General features: G+C 44.8%; 1 protein-coding gene across 1 annotated transcript in view; it reads left to right on the forward strand.

Moving 5' to 3' along the window:
- Positions 1-19359, forward strand: part of il16 (interleukin 16) — a 117147-nt gene that overhangs the window by 15973 nt on the left and 81815 nt on the right. The window contains exons 4-6 of the mRNA XM_041174638.1: positions 9620-9697; positions 15461-15572; positions 17963-18105. Of these exons, the coding sequence (XP_041030572.1) occupies positions 9620-9697; positions 15461-15572; positions 17963-18105 (333 nt within the window). The remainder of the gene's footprint in view (positions 1-9619; positions 9698-15460; positions 15573-17962; positions 18106-19359) is intronic.

The following is a 19359-nucleotide window of genomic DNA, read 5'->3' on the forward strand; positions in this document are numbered from 1 at the left end:
TACTTGCCTTTCGGGGCCATGTCTTCTGTGCACCAGTCCTGGGCTAGAAGCACTGAGAGGTGTACACATGGCTGCACTTTAAATATGGCTCCCAGCGTGAGGAAGCAGGAAGGTGACAGCGCGGTGGGTGAATTGGAGGCTGCCTGCCAACGCAATGTCATGTTTCCCAGGAATGCATGGTTAATGAGGCAGCTTTGGAACGATACAGCGTGAAAATACGGCCATTGTGGCCGGCGGGTAAAACGTTCTTTTTCCCACCCGCTAGAAACCATTGGTCCTCAAATTCTGTCTGTCTCTTACCTCATTATTTGCTCCGTTGCCATTCTTTTTACTTATATTCAATAGACAAACATCAAGTCTTAGCATACTCTATGAATGGTAGTTTTACTGTCAACTACGAAGACAATCCGGTGTGATTTGTGCCTGCCTAGTTTGAATACGTGTTATATCCCAAAGAGAGGTGATCTTATACTAGATTTTGGGAGCTGTACTACAAGGATTGCTTGTAGAGTGTGACACTGCTGGGGTCTGGGAGTTGTAGACTTTCATTCAACTAAATAAAAGCAATGTTGGAAACACTCAGTGGGTCAGGTACCATCACTAGATAAAGCAGATCTACTGTTTCAGATCAAAGGCCTTTCTACTACACATCCCAGTATTCTATTTACTTATTTGAGCATCTTGAGTTAGCTGGGAGTGAGAGCTGTGGGAAGTCCCCCAAAATGGGGTTCAAGGCTTCACAACAGGAACCATTGTCATGAATATTTCAAATACACTCTATATGTAACACAATCACTTTTCTGTGAATTTGTGATTTTCCTTTGTTCCTATCTTAAGAAACCACATTTCCAGAACTAAGGCCTTCACTTACTGAGATGGCAAGGAACTGGCCAAAATGAAAGCATTTTAAATAGTTTGACTGGTTCCCTCTGCTCTTTCCTATTACTAGCTGTTTGCGCCGCCCCCCTCCCCCCCCACAACCCCATGCTAAGGCATGCCCCTCAAGAAACCCTTATGGCCCCTCATGACCCCCATGCCAAGGTATAGCACTTCCATGTCCATTCACCCACTCTACTCTGTATAGAACCAATTAACTTTATAGTGACAATAGTATATGTTTTTTTTAATTTTTGAAAAGAAATCACTAATTGATAACTTTCAACTTTCTTGAAAAAAGCTCATTTTTACTGCAGGCCAATTAAAGTGTCAATCATTCAGACTCTTTAAAGTATCAATTTCTGAAACTGCAAGCACTTGAAACCTTTTTATCTTGCATTTAAAAAAAATGTAACATTGACACTAGAGATCAGAGAACCAGAGCTGCCAATCAAGCAATGTTTTCCCCTGGGCTCAGGTGTTGTAACAGGTTAATGGATTCTTGGACTCTCAGCTAAGCCTAATTATGTATTCTTAGCTGAGAGCCCAGACATCTATGACAGTACCAAAATACCTGAGCCCCAGAGAACATGGATACTTTAAAGTGTCTGGTTGATTGACACTTTTATTAGACTGCAGTAAATAGGAGGTTTTTTCAAGAAAGTGGAATATTATCAGTGAAGATTTTAAAGCTTTTTTAAAAAAATGTTCTACTGTCACGATAGGGATCATTGCTTCTATGCACTATATTGGGTGAATGGGAATGGAAGTGCCATATCTTGACATGGGGAACACAAGAGTTGTTTGGGGGGCATGCCTTGGCATGGGGGCATGAGGGGCCATAGAGGGTAGGTGAGGGGCATGGATGGCACATGGGTGTGGGGGCTCAGGGGGTCTGAGGGCTGAGGGCTGGAGGGCCTTTCAGGTTTTATTGTAGCTGGGACAAAGAGCACAGAAGCAGGCCTTTTAAGAAGCCAGCCTCTGCACCCGTGGTTACCTCCAAACTTTTTCCCAGGTCGGCTGGCTCAACTGCAGCCACCACCTCACTCCCCACTGCCCCCTCCGTCCTCCTGCCCAACCCCCACAATGAAAACCCCATCCCTGCCGGCACTTTCTCCTGAGGATGAAAATCCAATCCATAAGTGTTTCAACTTCATGACTGATGGTTTTTGTTTCCAGCTGCCACTCATTGATTCATGTGTTCCTGGCCTTCTTATTGTGATCTGTTGCTGTTCAATGAATATGAAATTTGAGTCAATATTTGCCAAAATTTCCACGTGCAAATATGATGCCAGACCTGTGACATCCATGACATAGACAGAAAGAAAGATGTGGTTCTGCAGTCACAATTTCTGGAGCTCAGTAGGAAATTAGCAAGCAGGACCTCAAATGTAGTAATCTCTGGATTACTCCATGTACCACACACAAGTGAGTATAGAAATAAGAGGATGAAACAGATGAAAGCACGGGCTGGACAGATGGTGCAGGGGAGAGGGCTTAAATTCCTAGGACATTGGGACTGGCTCTGGGGAAGATGGGACTGCTAGAGGCTGGAAGGCTTGCATCTAAACAGCGACTGGACAAATCTCCTTGCTGGGAATTTTGCTACTGCGATTGGGGAGGAGTTAAGGTAACTTGGCAGGGGTGCAGGAACCAGGTGGTAATATCAGAGAAGAATACCAAGGTGCACTGAATACTGGGAGAGACAAATAGCACCAGAGCAGCAAATAGTAAGGTATTAAATGGATTCAGAGTAAGGGGGAGAGAAATAAGGTCTAAATCAGGGTTAATTGTGGGAAGATAGTGGCGTAGTAGTGATGTCACTGGACTAGTAATCCAGGATAATGCTCTAAGGACATGGGTTCAAATCCCACCAGGGCAGCTGGTGGAATTTAAATTCAATTAATAAATCTGGAGTTTAAAAAGTAGCCTCAGTGATGGTGACCATGAAACTATTGCCGATTGTTATAAAAACCCACCTGGTTCACGAATGCCCCTTTAGGGAAAGAAATCTGCTGTCCTTACCTGGTTTGGCCTACCTGAGACTCCAGACCCAAAGAAATGTGATTGGCTCTTAACTGTCCTCTGAAATGGCCTAGCAAGCCTCTCAGTTGTATCAAACCCCTACAAAGTCAAAAAGGAATGAAACTGGACACCCAACATCAACCTAGGCACAGGAAATGACAACAGCCCTGTCGACCCTGCAAAGTCCTCATTACTAACATCTGGGGGGTTGTTTGGGAAGCTGCCTCACAGCTAGTCAAGCAACAGCCTGACATAATTATACCTCACAGACAATCATACTCACTGAATCATACCTCACAGACAATCATACTCACTGAATCATACCTCACAGACAATCATACTCACTGAATCATACCTCACAGACAATGGCTGGTATTTTCTGACCCCGTTGGCATCAGGTGTCATGGCGGGCGGATTGGGATAGTATGGTGAGAAGGCCAAAAATTGGTTTCACACCGTCGCGAGGCTAATTTTCGATCGTCCACTCCACCCGTCAATGGTGGGCCACGTTTCCCACCACCACACGTCTGGAGTCGTGAATGGTGGTGGACAATTAAACAACTCACTGGAGGAGGAGGCTCCACAAATATCCCTGTCTTCAATGATAGGGGAACCCAACACGTTAGTGCAAAAGATAAGGCTGAAGCATTTGCAATCATCTTCAGCCAGAAGTGTCGAGTGGATGATCCATCTCTGCCTCCTCCACAGGTCCCCAACATCACTGATGCCAGTCTTCAGCCAATTCAATTAACTCTGTGTGATATCAAGAAGGCACTGAATAGTGCAAAGGCTGTGGGCCCTCACAATATTCCAGCAATAGTATTGAAGACTTGTGCTCCAGAACTTGCCACATGCCTTGCCAAACTAATCTAGTAAAGCAACAACACTGGCATCTACCCAGCAATGTGGAAAATTGCCCAGGTAGGTCCTGTACACAAAAAGCAGGACAAAGCCAACTTGGTCAGTTACTGCCCCATCAGTCTACTCTCGATCATCAGCAACCTGATGGAAGGTGTCGCCAACAGCGCTATCAAGCTGAATTTGTTTCGCAATAACCTGCTGACTGATGCCCAGTTTGGGCTCTGCCAGGGTCACTCAGCTCCTGGCCTCATTACAGCCTTAGTCCAAACATGGAGAAAAGAGCTAAACTCCCAAGGTGAGGTGAGGGTGACTGCCCTTGACATCAAGGTGGCATTTAACTGAGTGTGGCATCAAGGAGCCCCAGCAAAACTGGAGTCAATGGGAATCTTGGGGAAAATTCTCCACTGATTCGAGTCATATCAAACACAAAGGAAGATGGTTGTGATTGTTGGAGATCAATCATTTCAGTTCCAGGACATCACTGCAGGTGTTCCTCAGGGTAGTGTCCTTGGCCCAACCATCTTCATCTGCTTCATCAATGTCTTTCCTTCCATCAAAAGGTCAGAAATGGGGATGTCCGCTGCTGATTGCACAATGTTCAGCACCACACATGACTCCTCAGACACTGAAGCAATCCATGTCCACATGCAGCAAGATTTGGATAATATTTAGGGGGGCTGATAAGTGGCAAGTAACATTCACACCACACAAGTGTCAGGCAATGACCATCTCCAACAAGAGAGAATCAAACCATCTCCCCATGACATTCAATGGCATTACCAGCGCTGAATTCCCCACTATCAACATCCTGGGGGTTACCATTGGCCAGAAACAGAACTGGACTAGCCATATAGATACTGTGGCTACAAGAGCAGGTCAGAAGCTGGGAATTCTGTGGCAAGGAACTCACCTCCTGCCTCCCCAAAGCCTATTGACCATCTTCAAGGCACACATCAGGATTGTGATGAAATACTCTCCACTTGCCTGGATGAGTGCAGTTCCAACAACACTCATAGAGCTGGATAACATCCAGGACAAAGCAGCCTGTTTCACTGCCACCCCATCCACCACCTTAAACAATCACTCCCTCCACCAATGATGCACAGTGGCAGCAGAGTGTGCCATCTACAAGATGCCCTGCAACAACCCACCAAGGCTCCTTCGACAGCACCTTCCGAACCCGTGACCTCTACCATCTAGAAGGACAAGGGCAGCAGATACATGGGAACATCACCACCTACAAGTTCTCCTGCAAGCCACTCACCATCCTGACTTGGAACTATATTACCGTCCCTTCACTGTCACTGAGTCAAAATGGAACTCCCTTACTACAAGCACTGTGGGTGTACCTACACCACATGGATTGCAGCAGTTCAACAAGACAGTTCACCACCACCTTCTCAATGGCAATTAGTGATGGGCAATCAGATTTATGTAAGCCAACGACACCTGTATTCCATGAATGAATAAAAGAAATACTATGCATTTATGTGAGTGCATGGCGTGTAGTAAATAAGACTGGTGAGTTGCAGATGCAGGTAGCCACATGGGCATGTGATGTTATGGTGATGACAGAAACCTGCCTCAAAGAATGTCAGGACTGGATATTAAATATTCCTGGATAGAAGAGGAAGAAGTTGATAAGGGAGGAAAGGAGGAGGGGTGGCTGTGTTGATTAAGGAGAACATTGCAGTATTGGAAAGAAAGAATCACAATCACAGAATTTTAACAGCAGATGACCATTCAGCCCATCGTTTCTGCACTGGCTTTCCAAATGAGCATTATGGCCTAGTGCCATTGCCCTGCCTTTTCCCCATACCCCTGCACTATTCTATTCAAATAATCATCTAATTCCCTGTTGAAAGCTTCGATTGATCCTGCCTCCACCACACTTCCAGGCAGTGTACTCCAGAACCAAAACACTTGTTCTGTGGGCAAGATTTTTCTCATGTCACATTTGCTTCTTTTGCAAATCACTTTAAGTTTGTGCCCCTCTTATTCTTGATCATTTTATGAGAAGGAACAGCTTCTCCATATCTACTCTGTTCAACGCCCCCATGATTTTGAACGTCTCTATCAAATCTCCTTGTAGCCTTCTTCTCTCCAAGGAGAACAGTCTCAACCTCTCTAATCTATCCTCATAGCTAAAGTTTCTCATCCCTGGAACTATTCTTGTAAACCTCTTCTGCACTCTCTCCAATGTGTTCACATCCTTCCTATAGTGTGGCACCCAGAACTGTACACAATACTCCAGCTGAGGTCTTACATAAATTCAGCATAACCTCCCTGCTCTTGTACTCTATGCCTCTATTAATAAAGCCCAGGATACTATATGATTTATTAACTGCTCTCTCTACCTGTCCTGCCACCTTCAATGATCTATGCACATATACACTCAGGTCTTTCTGCTCCTGCACACCCTTCAAAATGTCACCCGTTATTTTATATTGTCTGTCTATGTTCTTCCTACCAAAATGCATCAGCTCACACTTCTCAGTATTGAACTTCATCTGCTACCTATTTGCCCACTCCACCAACTTGTCTATGTCCTTTTAAAGTTCTACATTGTCCTCCTCACAGTTTACAACACACCCAAGTTTCGTAGCATCCACAAACTTTGAAATTGTCCCCTGTACACCAAGATCTAGATCACTAATATATATCAGGAAAAGCAAGGGTCCCAATACCGACCCCCGGGGAACTCCACTACAAATCTTCCTCCAGCCCAAAACATATCCATTGACCATTACTCTCTGCTTCCTATTTTTCAGCTAATTTTGTATCCACCTTGCTACTGTCCCTTTTATTCCACGAGCAATAACTTTTCTCACAAAAGGAAGTCTGTCAAAGGCAGGATCTATTTGACTGGAGCTAAGGGGCAAAAAGGTGCAATTACATTGCTCAGTGTAGTCTACAGGCAACCAAACTGTGGGAAAGATGTGGGGTAACAAATTTGTAAGGATATTACAGAGAGGTGCAAGAATTAAAGAGTAGTTATATTGGGGATTTTAATTATCCAAATATAGACTGAGATAGTAATACTGTGAAGGGCAGAGGGGGGCAAGAATTCCTAAAGTGTGCTCAGGAGAATTTTCTACAGCAGTGTGTTTGCAGTCCAACAATAAAGGAGGCACTACTAGACCTGGTTCTAGTGAATGAGATGGGCAAGCGGATTAAGTGTCAGGAGAACAAAATTTAGGGGACAGAGATCGTTGAATCAAAGGGTTGAGGCAGGCTGTGGAAAAGGACAAGGAACAATTAAGAGTAATTAACTGGGAGAAAACTGAATTTAATGCGTAAGAATGGTTCTAATACAGATAAATTGGAATCAAAGGTTGGCAGGCAAGACTAAAGAAGAGATAGTTCAGGAACAATCACAGTATATTCCCATGAAGGGGAAATAGGGCAAACCATTCCAGAGCTCCCCGGATGAAAAAAGAGATAGAAATTGAGATGAAGAAGAAAAAATATGATTATGCCAGGTTATCAGGTGGAGAATACAACTGGGAAGTAGGCTGAATACAGAAGGTTCAGAGGAGAATTGAGAAAGCAAATAAGAGAAGCAAAGAGAGAGTGTGAGAAGAGATCAGCAGCTAAGATAAAAGGGAATCCAGAAGTCTTCTGCAGGCATATAAATAATAAGAGAGTGGTAAAAGGAGGAATTATCTATTAAAAATTTTGGCATTTTTAAAATTCATTCATGGGTTGTGGGCATCCACATAAATGTTAGCCCAGCATTTATTGCCCTTGTGAAAGCAGTGGTGAGCTACCTTCTTGAACCACTGCAGTCCATGTGGTGTAGGTACACCCACAATGCTGTTAGGGAGGGAGTTCCAGGATTTTGACCCAGTGACAGTGAAGGAACGGCGATATATTTCCAAGTCAGGACGGTGAGTGGCTTGGAGGGGAACTGTGAAGCCGGACCATCAATTTTCTCTGAAGGTTACATACTGCACAGGGAAGCAGCCCTGGATTGTGACACCTGCCTTTATCTTGTGCAGGAACAAAGGTTTCATCTGAATGACACTGTTCATTATAACAAGGGGCCATAGACAAGGAGATATTCTTGTGAGTTTATTTATAACCGTGAACATTATGTACAAGTGATTATAGACTCGTGCCCAGGCTGTGCAATTACATCTTCCTAACCTTCTTAATCCTGCCGCTACATCTTGGTTCTCCCCCGACATCTACAGCAGAGGTAGACGTAGCCTGCTGACTGCTATGCCCTGTCTGTGATGCGCTTGATGGGTGACCTCTGGAGGGCCGTGACCTGGACGACCCCAGCCTGCTTTCAGTGTGCCAGTGGCACCCTCCTCGGACACCACTAGAATCACCCGGGTGGATGGCCCTGGGCTGTGCACCTGCTGATCCTCCTCCCAATGGTTGCCCGAGGGCCCCTGGCTGACTCCTTGAGAGGAAGGGGCAGCTGGAGCGAGATCGAGCTGGCTCATACCCCTCTCGCAATGACACTGATGGATGCAAGTGCCTCAGTGAAGGAGTGCAGCTCCTGCAGCAGTGCAGGACTGATGCCCTGGACCAAGGTCTCCATGGCGGCCGCCACCCTACCAGTGTTGACCTTGGTGCATTGGCATACCGGCGTTATCGCTTCTGACTGAAGGCGGACGGACTCCTCCATCATGCCTCGCAATCTGAGGAGCGCAGTGGACATCCCTTCCTGATGTTCCCGAACTTGCCTTTGCAGCTCCAGCAACTGAGGTAGAACCGAGTCCAGAGGCTCATCATCTGACTTGGACTCAGCAGATTCCTGGCCTCCAGCTGTCTTCCAAGTGCCAGTACCCTTGGATTTTCCTGCCTCCACCTGCTGTGGATCCGACAGTGCAATGTGCTCAACAGGCTGCGACCCCAAGGCTACTTTAAAACATGGTCCTGCTGAGATGTGTGTCTCTGCGCTGGTGGAGGGTGTGGGTGAGCGCTGTGATGGGTCTTCAATGTCGGTGTCTGCAGATTCCTATTCCGAGGTGTGCTCAGGTCTGGAGTTGACGACCGGGCTTGTTGCTGCCCTCGGCTGTTTCCCAGATGTGCCTGTGAGAGGAAAGAGAGATAATTAGTGCATTAGTGGCCTGTGAAACAGGACACATCACTCACAGCATGGCTGTCTGATAGATGTTGCAATGCAGGATCCTCACTTGGTTGAGTGTTGCCGACCTCACAGTCTGAGCAGAAACAGTCCATATCCTCTCCAGCCAGCTGTGTGGCTCTATTTTCAAAGTCCTTTAAGATACTCCTTAAAAACCAACCTCGTTGACCAAGCTTTTGGTTACCTGACCTAACATCTCCTTATGAGGCTCACCGTCATGTTTTATTTTATCTTTTTCGGGATGTTTTATTATGTTAAAGGCACTATATCAATATAAGTTGTTGTCGCTTTCAAAGCCATCTGTGGGAAAGTGTTCCATGTTCTAATCACATGGGCTGTGCAAAACCATCCCTCCTTACTCAACTGGGGAGAGTTTTCAGTCAATGTCTTGTGAACAATTCACAAACCAGTGAAAACAGTCTTTCACTGTTTAGTGTCTCAAAGCTTTCTGGAGTTTTGAAATGTTTACTAGATCCCCTCTTGACCATCCCAGGATCAGCGAGAACATTTCCAATTTTTTCAACCTTTCAGATACCAACATAGTCTACAAAATCTTGGCAACATCGTCCACCAACAGCTTCCACACATACTCTAATGAAATCCCGCTTTACAGCTCCACTGTTTCCTGGATTTTACGGGCCGCCACGGTCCCCTTCTCTCTGAGCCCGGTTACCATAGTGACAGCTGCCCCATAGCAACTTAACACCGGGAGCAGCTTTAATTGCTGTAAGGCGAGACTTCCACCCTCTATCACAGGACCAGCAATGCCAGGCAGGAGTGGCGGCCACTGCTGGGACTATAGGCTGTCCTGATGAAGAGGATCCTAGACTTAAGGTAAGTCGGAGGTATCGCCAGGGCCAGACTGACAGGCCCCAGTGAGGGGATGGGGATCCGAGTTTAAGAGGTTGGGTGTGGGGGCGGTGGGTTGCGGGAGTATGAAGGGGGAATTATTCCAACGCTCTCTTGGCTGACCTTCCATCCTTCACCCTCCAGGAAGTTCAGCTCATCCAAAACATTGCACCCAGCAAATAGCCTTCAGCAACATTGTGCTCACATTGGCTCCTCATCCCCCAGCACCTTCAATTAAATATTCTCTTCATTGTGATTTAAATTATTTTGTGGCCTCACCCCTCCCTATCTCTATATCTTCCTCCATCCCCACAACCCTGCTCAAAACTCTCCGTTTCTCTTACTCTGGCCTCTTGTGCAGCTCTCCTAGCTTCACTTACCCCACCTAAGACAGTCACACTTTCAGTTGTCTAGACTCAAGCTCTGAAAGTTTCCTTCCGAAATCTCTACTTCTCTCCAACTCCTTTTCTCTTTCCTTTTAAAACCATCAACAAAGCCCACCTTCTTGACCAAGCTTTTGGTCATCTGTTCTTCTTTGCCTCAGCCTCCATCTTTGTATGGTGATGCTGCTGTGAAGTATCTTGGGTTGCTTTACCACGTGGCAGACTCTGGACTGTCAGTGAATAAATGAATTGTGGCTATCTCCTCGGTAAGGTGCACCAACATCCAGGATGAAGCATCACTTACTCAGACATTCAGGAAATGGCGATGTTGATGTGACTTTCAGTCGGGCCTGTGTATCCATGTGGGAGGTATCAATGCCATGTGCTCTTGTGAGAATCCAACCATTCAAAAGACATTGATGATAGCTCTCACTCTCCCCTCTCTCTCTCTCTCTTTCTCCTTCTCTCTTCTCACTATTCCCGTTCTCTTTCTTATTTCACCTTTCCTCTCCCTCTCCTTTTCTCTCCCCTCTCTCTCTCTTTCTGTTGGATCCTGGTTCTTAGTTTAGTTGGGGTAACCGATCCGGGTTTAACGCATATTTTGTGATGATTGAGTTGGTACCATTGGCAGAGTAGATCAGCAGTCAGTTCTTATATAGAACACATTCTATTTATTTACAAAAGAAACTCATCAGTTGCTCTTGTGTATTTACAACTCAAACCCTGCTTCTACATTACAGACTCTAACTCTAGGCTTCTACTGACTACTAAGGTAGCCCATGCTACTCTGCTATTGGACACTAAGATCATGTGATCTTCCATTATACATTCTTCTTAAAGGTATATCACACATCAGATTACTGCACTTTCATCTCCTTTCTCTCATTTTCTCTTTACTCTATATTTTTTTTTCTCTCTCTTTGTTTTGCTGGGTCCATATGGAACTGGAGTGAACTCAGACTTGTCCTGAACAGGGTACCTGTGACGTGTCTAATGCAGTGATGAACTGCTGAGTGTTCAATGAGATGAATGTTGCTAGAGGCTGTCTGGAAGCATCTGGATGAGCAAAGGTTAAGTGCTGTTGTCACTTTCACAGCCACAGATAAGGCAGTGCCTCTGGTGAAAGAGGCTATGAGTGAGGATCCAGGAGCTGTTACATCCCCGTGATGAGATCAAGGAGACACAACCTTCTCAGACACGGCATGTAGATAAAACCCAGGTAGGCTCTCCATGTAATGGAGATCCTGTGTATCCATGTAATGGAGAGCCTGTGGGGCAGACACCTGCGGGTCAGGTGTTGCCAGTGTGTGTGAGATGATGCACGCTCTCGGTTTCCATCCTTTCTTCATGTCTTTAAAATCCCGTTCCTCACTGCAACATTTAGGGAGGGAATTCCAAAACTTCTGACCTAGATGGCTGAGGGTACAATGGCTGGGGGAGGGCACAGAGATAAGGAGGAGTGAGACTTCAGAAAGATTTGAAAGCGTTGATGAGAATTCTAAATTTGAGTTGCTGCAGGACCAGGAGCCCATGTATGCCAGCGAGCCCAGGGATGGTGGATGAATGAGTTAGTATAGGATGTTTTAGGCAATTCTAAATCATTTCAAAGATCTTAAATTAACATTGTGCAGTCTTCTCTCAGATTAACCTTCTTTTAGCCTCATTTCTTTCTCCTTGCTTTGCCAGTTAGATTATTTTCTGTATTATCCTCTGAATAAATTGGAAGGATTAAAAGAGAGGTTACTTTCCTCTGAACGGAAAGTTTTGGTTGTTATTTTTCAAATTCCCTTCCTTTATTTATTTAAAAATGAGTCAGCCCTTTGACAAAACTCTCGATTATTCCTATGACCCAACTGTGAGAAAAAACATCTCCTCAGACTGGACACAGTTTTGTCCACGTTAATATACAGTACAGGCAGGGATTAGTGCGCCGGACAGTAAGTTGCTGGGGTGTCCAGGGACTGACGTTGAGCTGTGTGGGGGTGGGAGAGCTAAGCCCATCAGTGAGGCAGCTCTGGAAGATGTTGTATGTGTTTTAACAATGAAGAATGATTTCCCATCAGCTGTGGGAACTAAGGCTGGATTTAACTTTGTTTGTCAATGTTTGCAACTACCATGGGTCTCACTTGGCAGTCAGGGTAACTTAACCTAATCTAAATTCAATTTCATCCATCTGTGCAGCTCCCTTTTTGGCTTAAAATAAAATAGATACGGTCTTCCCCGCATATAATAAACGCCATTGTGCCTGACTCACATTTGTAGAAATGGATGTTTAAGCTGTGTGGGGGCAATTGAATTAAATGTTGGCAGGTCCATTGGTCCAGTTAGGTTTCCAACTCTGCTGCAAACAACCTTAATGTTTTCATTATTGATCCTCAATTTATTCCCCCTTGTTACTAGTTCACCAACAGCAGAAATAATTCCCAACCCTCCTAAAATTTCTGATTAGATTTTCCCTCAGCCTTCTCTGCTCCAGTGAGTGTAGCCTGATTGTTTTAACCCACTGCATCACCTAATCAAAAAGCAGAATACTGCAGACTCAGTAAATCTGAAATAAAAACAGAAAATTCTGGGAAACACTCAGCGGGTCTGGCAGCATCGGTGGAGAAACAGAGTTAACGTCTCAGGTTGATGACCATTCAATAGAGTTGGGGAAAGTGAGAGATGTATTAGGTTTTAAGCAAGAGGTGGGTGGGATGAGGACAAATAAAAGTCTGTGATAGGGCGGGAGACAGGAGCGATTGAAACATATGGGAGGATTTTTCCCCCGTTGGGAGACTCAGTGGGTGTGGGTGTGGGGGGGTGGGTGGGAGTGGTCGGGAAGCTGACTGTCGCCCGTGATCGGGGGCAGACTGCGATTTCTCACTGGCGGGTCAATTAAGGCCCGCCCAACGTGAAACATGAGCAGCAGCGCTCAGCGATACCTGTGGTGGGGGGAGGCTGAGCGCAAACTTTGTGCATGTGTGTGGGTGTGTGCTGGAAAATCTCCCTGAGACACAGAGCTGCCTCAGGGAGATGAAACATTTTTTTCAAAATAAAAAAATTAAGGTTTCTAAGATGTTATAAAACATATCCTCTCATGTCTCTGTCACATAAATAGGGACACGTTATTAATTAAATTTTAGAATTTTTATTTTAATTTTTTATTTGCTGTTGCAAATCTCATCCCGTCCATGGGTGAGGTTTCCTAAACAAAAGCAAAGGCCATTAAGGTTGGAGGGGCAGTGAAAAATTTCTCTCAATTGTCTTTTTCATGGCCTTAATAAGCCTTCTAATGGTCGGCAGGTGCACTGCTGACTCCGGTACACGCCCACCGACCGAAATATCCCCTGTCATTTTACACTTGGTCGGGTACCCGCCCGCCTGACAAGCTAAAAATTCAGCCCATAGAAAAGTTAGTCTCGCAGGGCCAAAGCGGATGGTGATGGGGCAAAGAAAGAAACAACAAGACAAGAGTTATGTCTGCTGCTGTCTGAAAATTAAACTAAGAGAAAAAAACAAAACATGCACCAAAAAAGGAAACATAAAAAGAGGACAGAGTTTACGGTCTGAAATTGTTGAACTCAATGTTGAGTCTAGAAGGGTGTAAAGTGCTGAATCGAAAGATGAGATGCTGTTCCTCAAGCTTACGTTGAGTTCATTGGAGCACTGCAGCAGGCCAAGGGCAGAGAGATCAGCGTGAGAGTAAGATGGAGAATTAAAATGATAGGCCACTGAAAGCTCAGGGCCATGATTGTGGACTGAATGCAGGCGTTCCGTAAAGCGGTTACCCAATCTGTGTTTGGCTTCTCCATTGTAAGGATCAATGTAGAATTTAGCAGTCACTAGTTTTACACTCGTGAATCTGCATTACTCTTTGTCCATGGTGTTGGACCTGTTTTTTATGTGCAGAATCCTATTCTGTACTGAGCTTTTCCAACATTTTCTGTTTTATTTCAGATTTCCGGTGTTTTGTTTTATGTTTTAAATGTATTAACTGTAAGGTCAGCAAGCTTTATGTTTCACCAGTTATAAACCAGTGCTGGTAATAACTGTTTGGCACTAAGTTCCAATAGTCACTGCTACTCCTGAACCTTCAGCAATTTACAGAGCACAGAGAGAACAAGTCATCCAGCCCAGTGTCAGACTCAACTTCAGAGGAAAACCAGGATACTTCGCTTAAACAAGAAAGCTGCATGGAGATCGTGTCACCAGCTTGCACTAAGGTGGGGCCTCAGTCTATTTATCTATCTAATTATTCTCTATCGATGTGTTACAGGTGCAGTCAGGAACTTAGGGGTGAAGTTCAACTTTGGCAGAGGTGCAAAACGATAGCAGATTAACCGCTTGTTATATACGTTCCAAAGTTATATACCCCCACTGTTATATACCCCACCATTATATTACCCCTTATAGTCCCCCCACCTATATACCCCCTCACCATTCCCTCACCATTATATACCTCCAACCATTTCCCCACCTATGTACCCCCTCACCATTTCCCCACTGTTATATACACCCTATTCTCCCACTGTTATAACCCCCATCATTCCCTTACTGTTATATACTCCCCATCATTCCCCCACCTTTATATGCCCCTCCCACCATTCCACCACCGTTATACCTGCCCACAGCACCCCACCATCATACATCTTCCCTGTACCACCAATGTCATACACCCACCCACTATAACCTCGCATCTACCCATTATATGTTCTACCCATTATACATCCTATGCATAACAGGTGGTTGATTGTGTAACGGGTCGGTGTATTGGGTAGATTATCTAGAGCTTGGCAAGGCAGTAGTGAGCCACCTTCTTGAACCTCTATTGTCAACGTGACATCTCTATGCCACAGTGCTGTTAGGGAGGGAGTTCCAGGTTGTTGTCCCAGTGACAATGAGGGAATGGCAATATAGTTCCAAGTCATCCTGTGTTTAGCTTGGAGGGGGAAACTTGCAAATGGGGCTTTCCCATGTATCTCTGTCCTTGTCCTTCTAAGTGGTAGAGCTTGTGGATCTCAAGGATATTAGCGGAGAAGTCTTGTAGAGTTGTTGCTGTGCATCTTGTACATGGTACACACTGCTGCCACAGTGCAGGGTGGAATGAGTGAATGTTAAAGGTGGTAGATGATGTACTGATCAAGTGGGCTGCTTTGTCCTGGATGGTGTGAAGCTTCTTGAGTGTTGTTGGAGCTGCGCTCATCCAGGCAAGTGGACTTGTGCCTTGTAGATGGTGGACAGGCTTTGGGAATCAGGAGGTGAGTTACTTGCCTCAGAATTCTCAGCCTCTGACCTGTTCTTGTAGCCACAGTATCTATATGGCTAGCCCGGTTCAGTTTCTGGTCAATTTTAATACTCATATTATATTTTTGATTTCCTATAGGAATACAAAACAGAAGCGTTAGTTGGAGTGGAGTTAGATAAAGGAAGGTTTATTAAATCCTATTGTCCACAGACTACATTTCCATGCCAAAGGATTCGATGTAATTCAACAGGTAATTGACAAACAGTGAGAAATGGAGGGAGAAATGGATTGAAATGGATTGGAATTCTCTGAATAAGAGACATTCATCGCTTGCTGCATCAAAACCCCTCGCAGTGTGGGTCTGCTGTGTAAATTGTTTAATTAGTTTGTATTCAACAGCACCATGTGCTGTAATCAGGACATATTTCACCAATTCATATACTTGCATCCAAAATTTCTGTAAAGGAGGCTTTGAGGGAATTTTCCTTAATACAGAAGAATGATGACTGATTGCGAATGATGACTGACCGTGAATGATGACTGACCAGGAATGATGACTGACCGCGAATGATGACTGACCATGAATGATGACTGACCACGAATGATGACTGACCGTGAATGATAATTGACAATGACTGACGACTGACCATGAATGATTATTGTCTGTAAATGATGACTGACCGTAAATGATGACTGACCGCGAATTATGACTGACCACGAATGATGACTGACCATGAATGATGACTGACCATGAATGATTATTGTCTGTAAATGATGACTGACCGTAAATGATGACTGACCGTGAATGATAATTGACCATGAATGATGACTGACTGTGAATGATGACTGACCATGAATGATTATTGACTGCAAATGATGACTGACCATGAATGATGACTGACCGCGAATGATGACTGACCGCGAATGATGACTGACCGTGAATGATGATTGACGGTGAATGATGATTGATCGCGAATGATAACTGACTGTGAATGATGACTGACCACGAATGATGACTGACCGTGAATGATGATTGACCGTGAATGATGACTGACCACGAATGATGACTGACCGCGAATGATAACTGACCATGAATGATGATTGACCGCGAATGATAACTGACCTCGAACGATGACTGACCGTGAATGATAACTGACCTTGAATGATGACTGACCGTGAATGATGATTGACTGTGAATGATGGCTGTCACTTTTAGTGGAACTGTGACTGCATCACACAGTGGTGTATGTCTAGATTCTGTGTAACAGTCTAAAATAATCACTAGTGACCTCTCCCAACATTTATATTCAATGAATTCATAAAAGTCAAAGAAACTTACAACACAGAAAGAAACCATCTTTCCTATCGTGCCCTGTGTTGGCTCTTTAAAGGAACAGTTGTTCTTAGACCCACATCCCCTTGTTTTGTCTGTAATTCTAGAAGTTTTTCATCCTCAGGTACCTATTCAGCACCTTTCCGAAAACCTTTATGAAATCAGCTTCTAACAGGTAATTGGAAGTTGAGGTGGCAGCACCCAGAGTCACAAGGTTCTGATTTCAAGTCCCACACCAGGACTTGAGCACAGAAATCAAGGCTGACATTCGATTGCAGTACTGAGGGAGGTTTGCACTGTGAGCGGTGCCGTTTTATGGATGAGACCTTGAACTAAAGACCCCATCTGCCTGCTCAGGTAGAAGGAAAGGACCCCATGATGGTATATCAAAGAAGAGTAGGGCTGGCCAGGTCTCCTGAGCAATACTTATCCCTCAATCAACATATGAAAAACAAACTACCTGGTCATTATCATATTGCTGTTTGTGGGAGATTGCTGTGTGCAAATTGGTTGCCACATTTCCTAAATTACCACAGTGACGATGCTGCAAAAGAATTTTGTGGCTGTAAAGTTCTTTGGGACTTCCAGTGGTTGTGAAAAGTACTTTCTAACTTCACCTACGCAAGTCGAGTGTTGCAGATCCCGACAAATCTGAGAGAAAAAAATTCTCTTCATCTCCCATTTAGATCTTTTGCCAATGATTTTGAATTTATGACCTTTGGTTATGGACCCTGTCTCCAGAGGGAATAGTTTTCCTCTTTCTAATCTATCAAAACCCCTCATCAGGTCACCTCTCAGCTTTCTCTGTTCCAAGGAGAACAGCCCTAATCTTTCCCAACTCTTCATAACTGAAGTCCTTCATCCCTGGTGACATCCAGGTAAATCTCCTCAGTGCGGAGTCCAGAGTTGTCCAAAATACTCCAAGGTTTTTCCAGTGATTTATAAAATTCTAGCAGTAGAAATAAAAGTGGAATTAAAATTTGGGAAAGATGTAAAAGCCACTGACTTGTTGTTGCTGATTTACACTATTGCACAAAGTTAAGATCCATCCATAGTGCCTTCTACTCTCTGTGTGTGCACCATAAGGGGTTCATGGTCCTGTTAACACTGCAAGCATCTGGATAATGGAATCCATAAACTGTAGTATAAAGTGGAATGCTCAAACCCAAAGTCACATCTAGTTCAACCCTAAATGAAAGTCCAGTCAATGCTCATATATCACTCCACACCTACTGGATTATGAGTTCTATTGCTAATATTAGAACATCCTCTGTCATCCAATGACTTAAAACTTTTATTTTTGGCAGGAGTGAATTCCTACTGGTTGGACAGAAATGTTGATTCTCTGGTTGCTACGAAACAAGGTCTCTGTAGAAATCCTCCAACGCACTCCCTTTGTGACAACAGGAAGTCTCTCTCTCAACAGTTGGAAACTCCTGGAGGTGCCCATGTAAGATGTTCCACAGGAAACATGGCACATAGAGTTTATATAGTTCTAGCAGTAGAAATAAAGGTGGAATTAAAATTTGGAAAAGATGTAAAAGCCACTGACTTGGTGTTGCTGATTTACACTATTGCACAAAGTTAACATAGTTCCTCGACCACAGGCTGAGTGTCATTTAGACAGATTGTAGGACAGCAATGTTTTATTAAGTGAATGTTTTGTTTTTAATTTAATGCAGCATCTAAATTATTTAATTCCTGTCGGCCGTGGCTCACTCGGTTACCTCAGCGTCTGATGGTTGCAGGTTCAGGCTCCGCCCCAGAGGTTGAGCACAGATACTGCACTGTTGGAGGTGTTATTTTTTAAGGTTAAATCGAGGTGCCATCTGCTCTCTCAGATGGACACAGCATTATTCAAAGAAGGGCAAAGAAAATCCAAGCTAATGCTTATCCCTCAAGCATCTAAAAACAGATTATCAGGTCACTTACCTTTTTGGGATCTTGCTGTGCTCCAACTGGCTACATCACAGCACGCTTCAAGGGTGTTGACTGTGAAGCAATTTGGGATCTCCTGATGTGCTGCCAAGGGCTACATAATGGCTCAGATCTTCCCAGAAGCGACAATGATTGCCAGACTGCCGCTCCACTGGTACTTTCTCCCACCACAACGCTGCTCTGCGTTTCTTACTGGGTCTTCTGAACCCGGCTTTCCCAGTAATGGGGAGTACAGCATCCCCTGGAGAGCTCCGTTACAGTGGAGTACTGTCCGGGGAAAGATGGGACACCAGTTCACGGATGGTAAGTTTAAATGTCTAGTGTGAATGTTAGTCAATGGGTGAATGGGTGAGTAGATGAATGAATGAACGATAGGGTGGCAGGATGGGTAGGGCAAGAGGGGTAAGTGGGTAAGTGGGTAAGTGGGGAGGGAGGAAGGGTGGGTAAGGTGGGTGAAGTGGGTCAGGTGGTAGCTGGCAAATTGGCAAGCGGATGAGATGGTAGGTGGGTGAGGTGGCAGGTGGGTGAGGTGGCAGGTGGGTGAGGTGGTAGGTGGGTGAGGTGGTAGGTGGGTGAGGTGGTAGGTTGGTGAGATGGTAGGTGGGTGAGGTGGTAGGTGGGTGAGGTGGTAGCTGGGTGAGGTGGTAGGTGGATGAGGTGTTAGGTTGGTGAGATGGTAGGTGGGTGAGGTGGCAGATGGGTGAGGTGGTAGGTTGGTGGAATGATAGGTGGGTGAGGTGGTAGGTGGGTGAGGTGGTAGGTTGGT

The sequence above is a fragment of the Carcharodon carcharias genome, chromosome 26 (genome assembly GCF_017639515.1).
Source record: "Carcharodon carcharias isolate sCarCar2 chromosome 26, sCarCar2.pri, whole genome shotgun sequence".
Lineage (NCBI taxonomy): Eukaryota > Metazoa > Chordata > Chondrichthyes > Lamniformes > Lamnidae > Carcharodon > Carcharodon carcharias.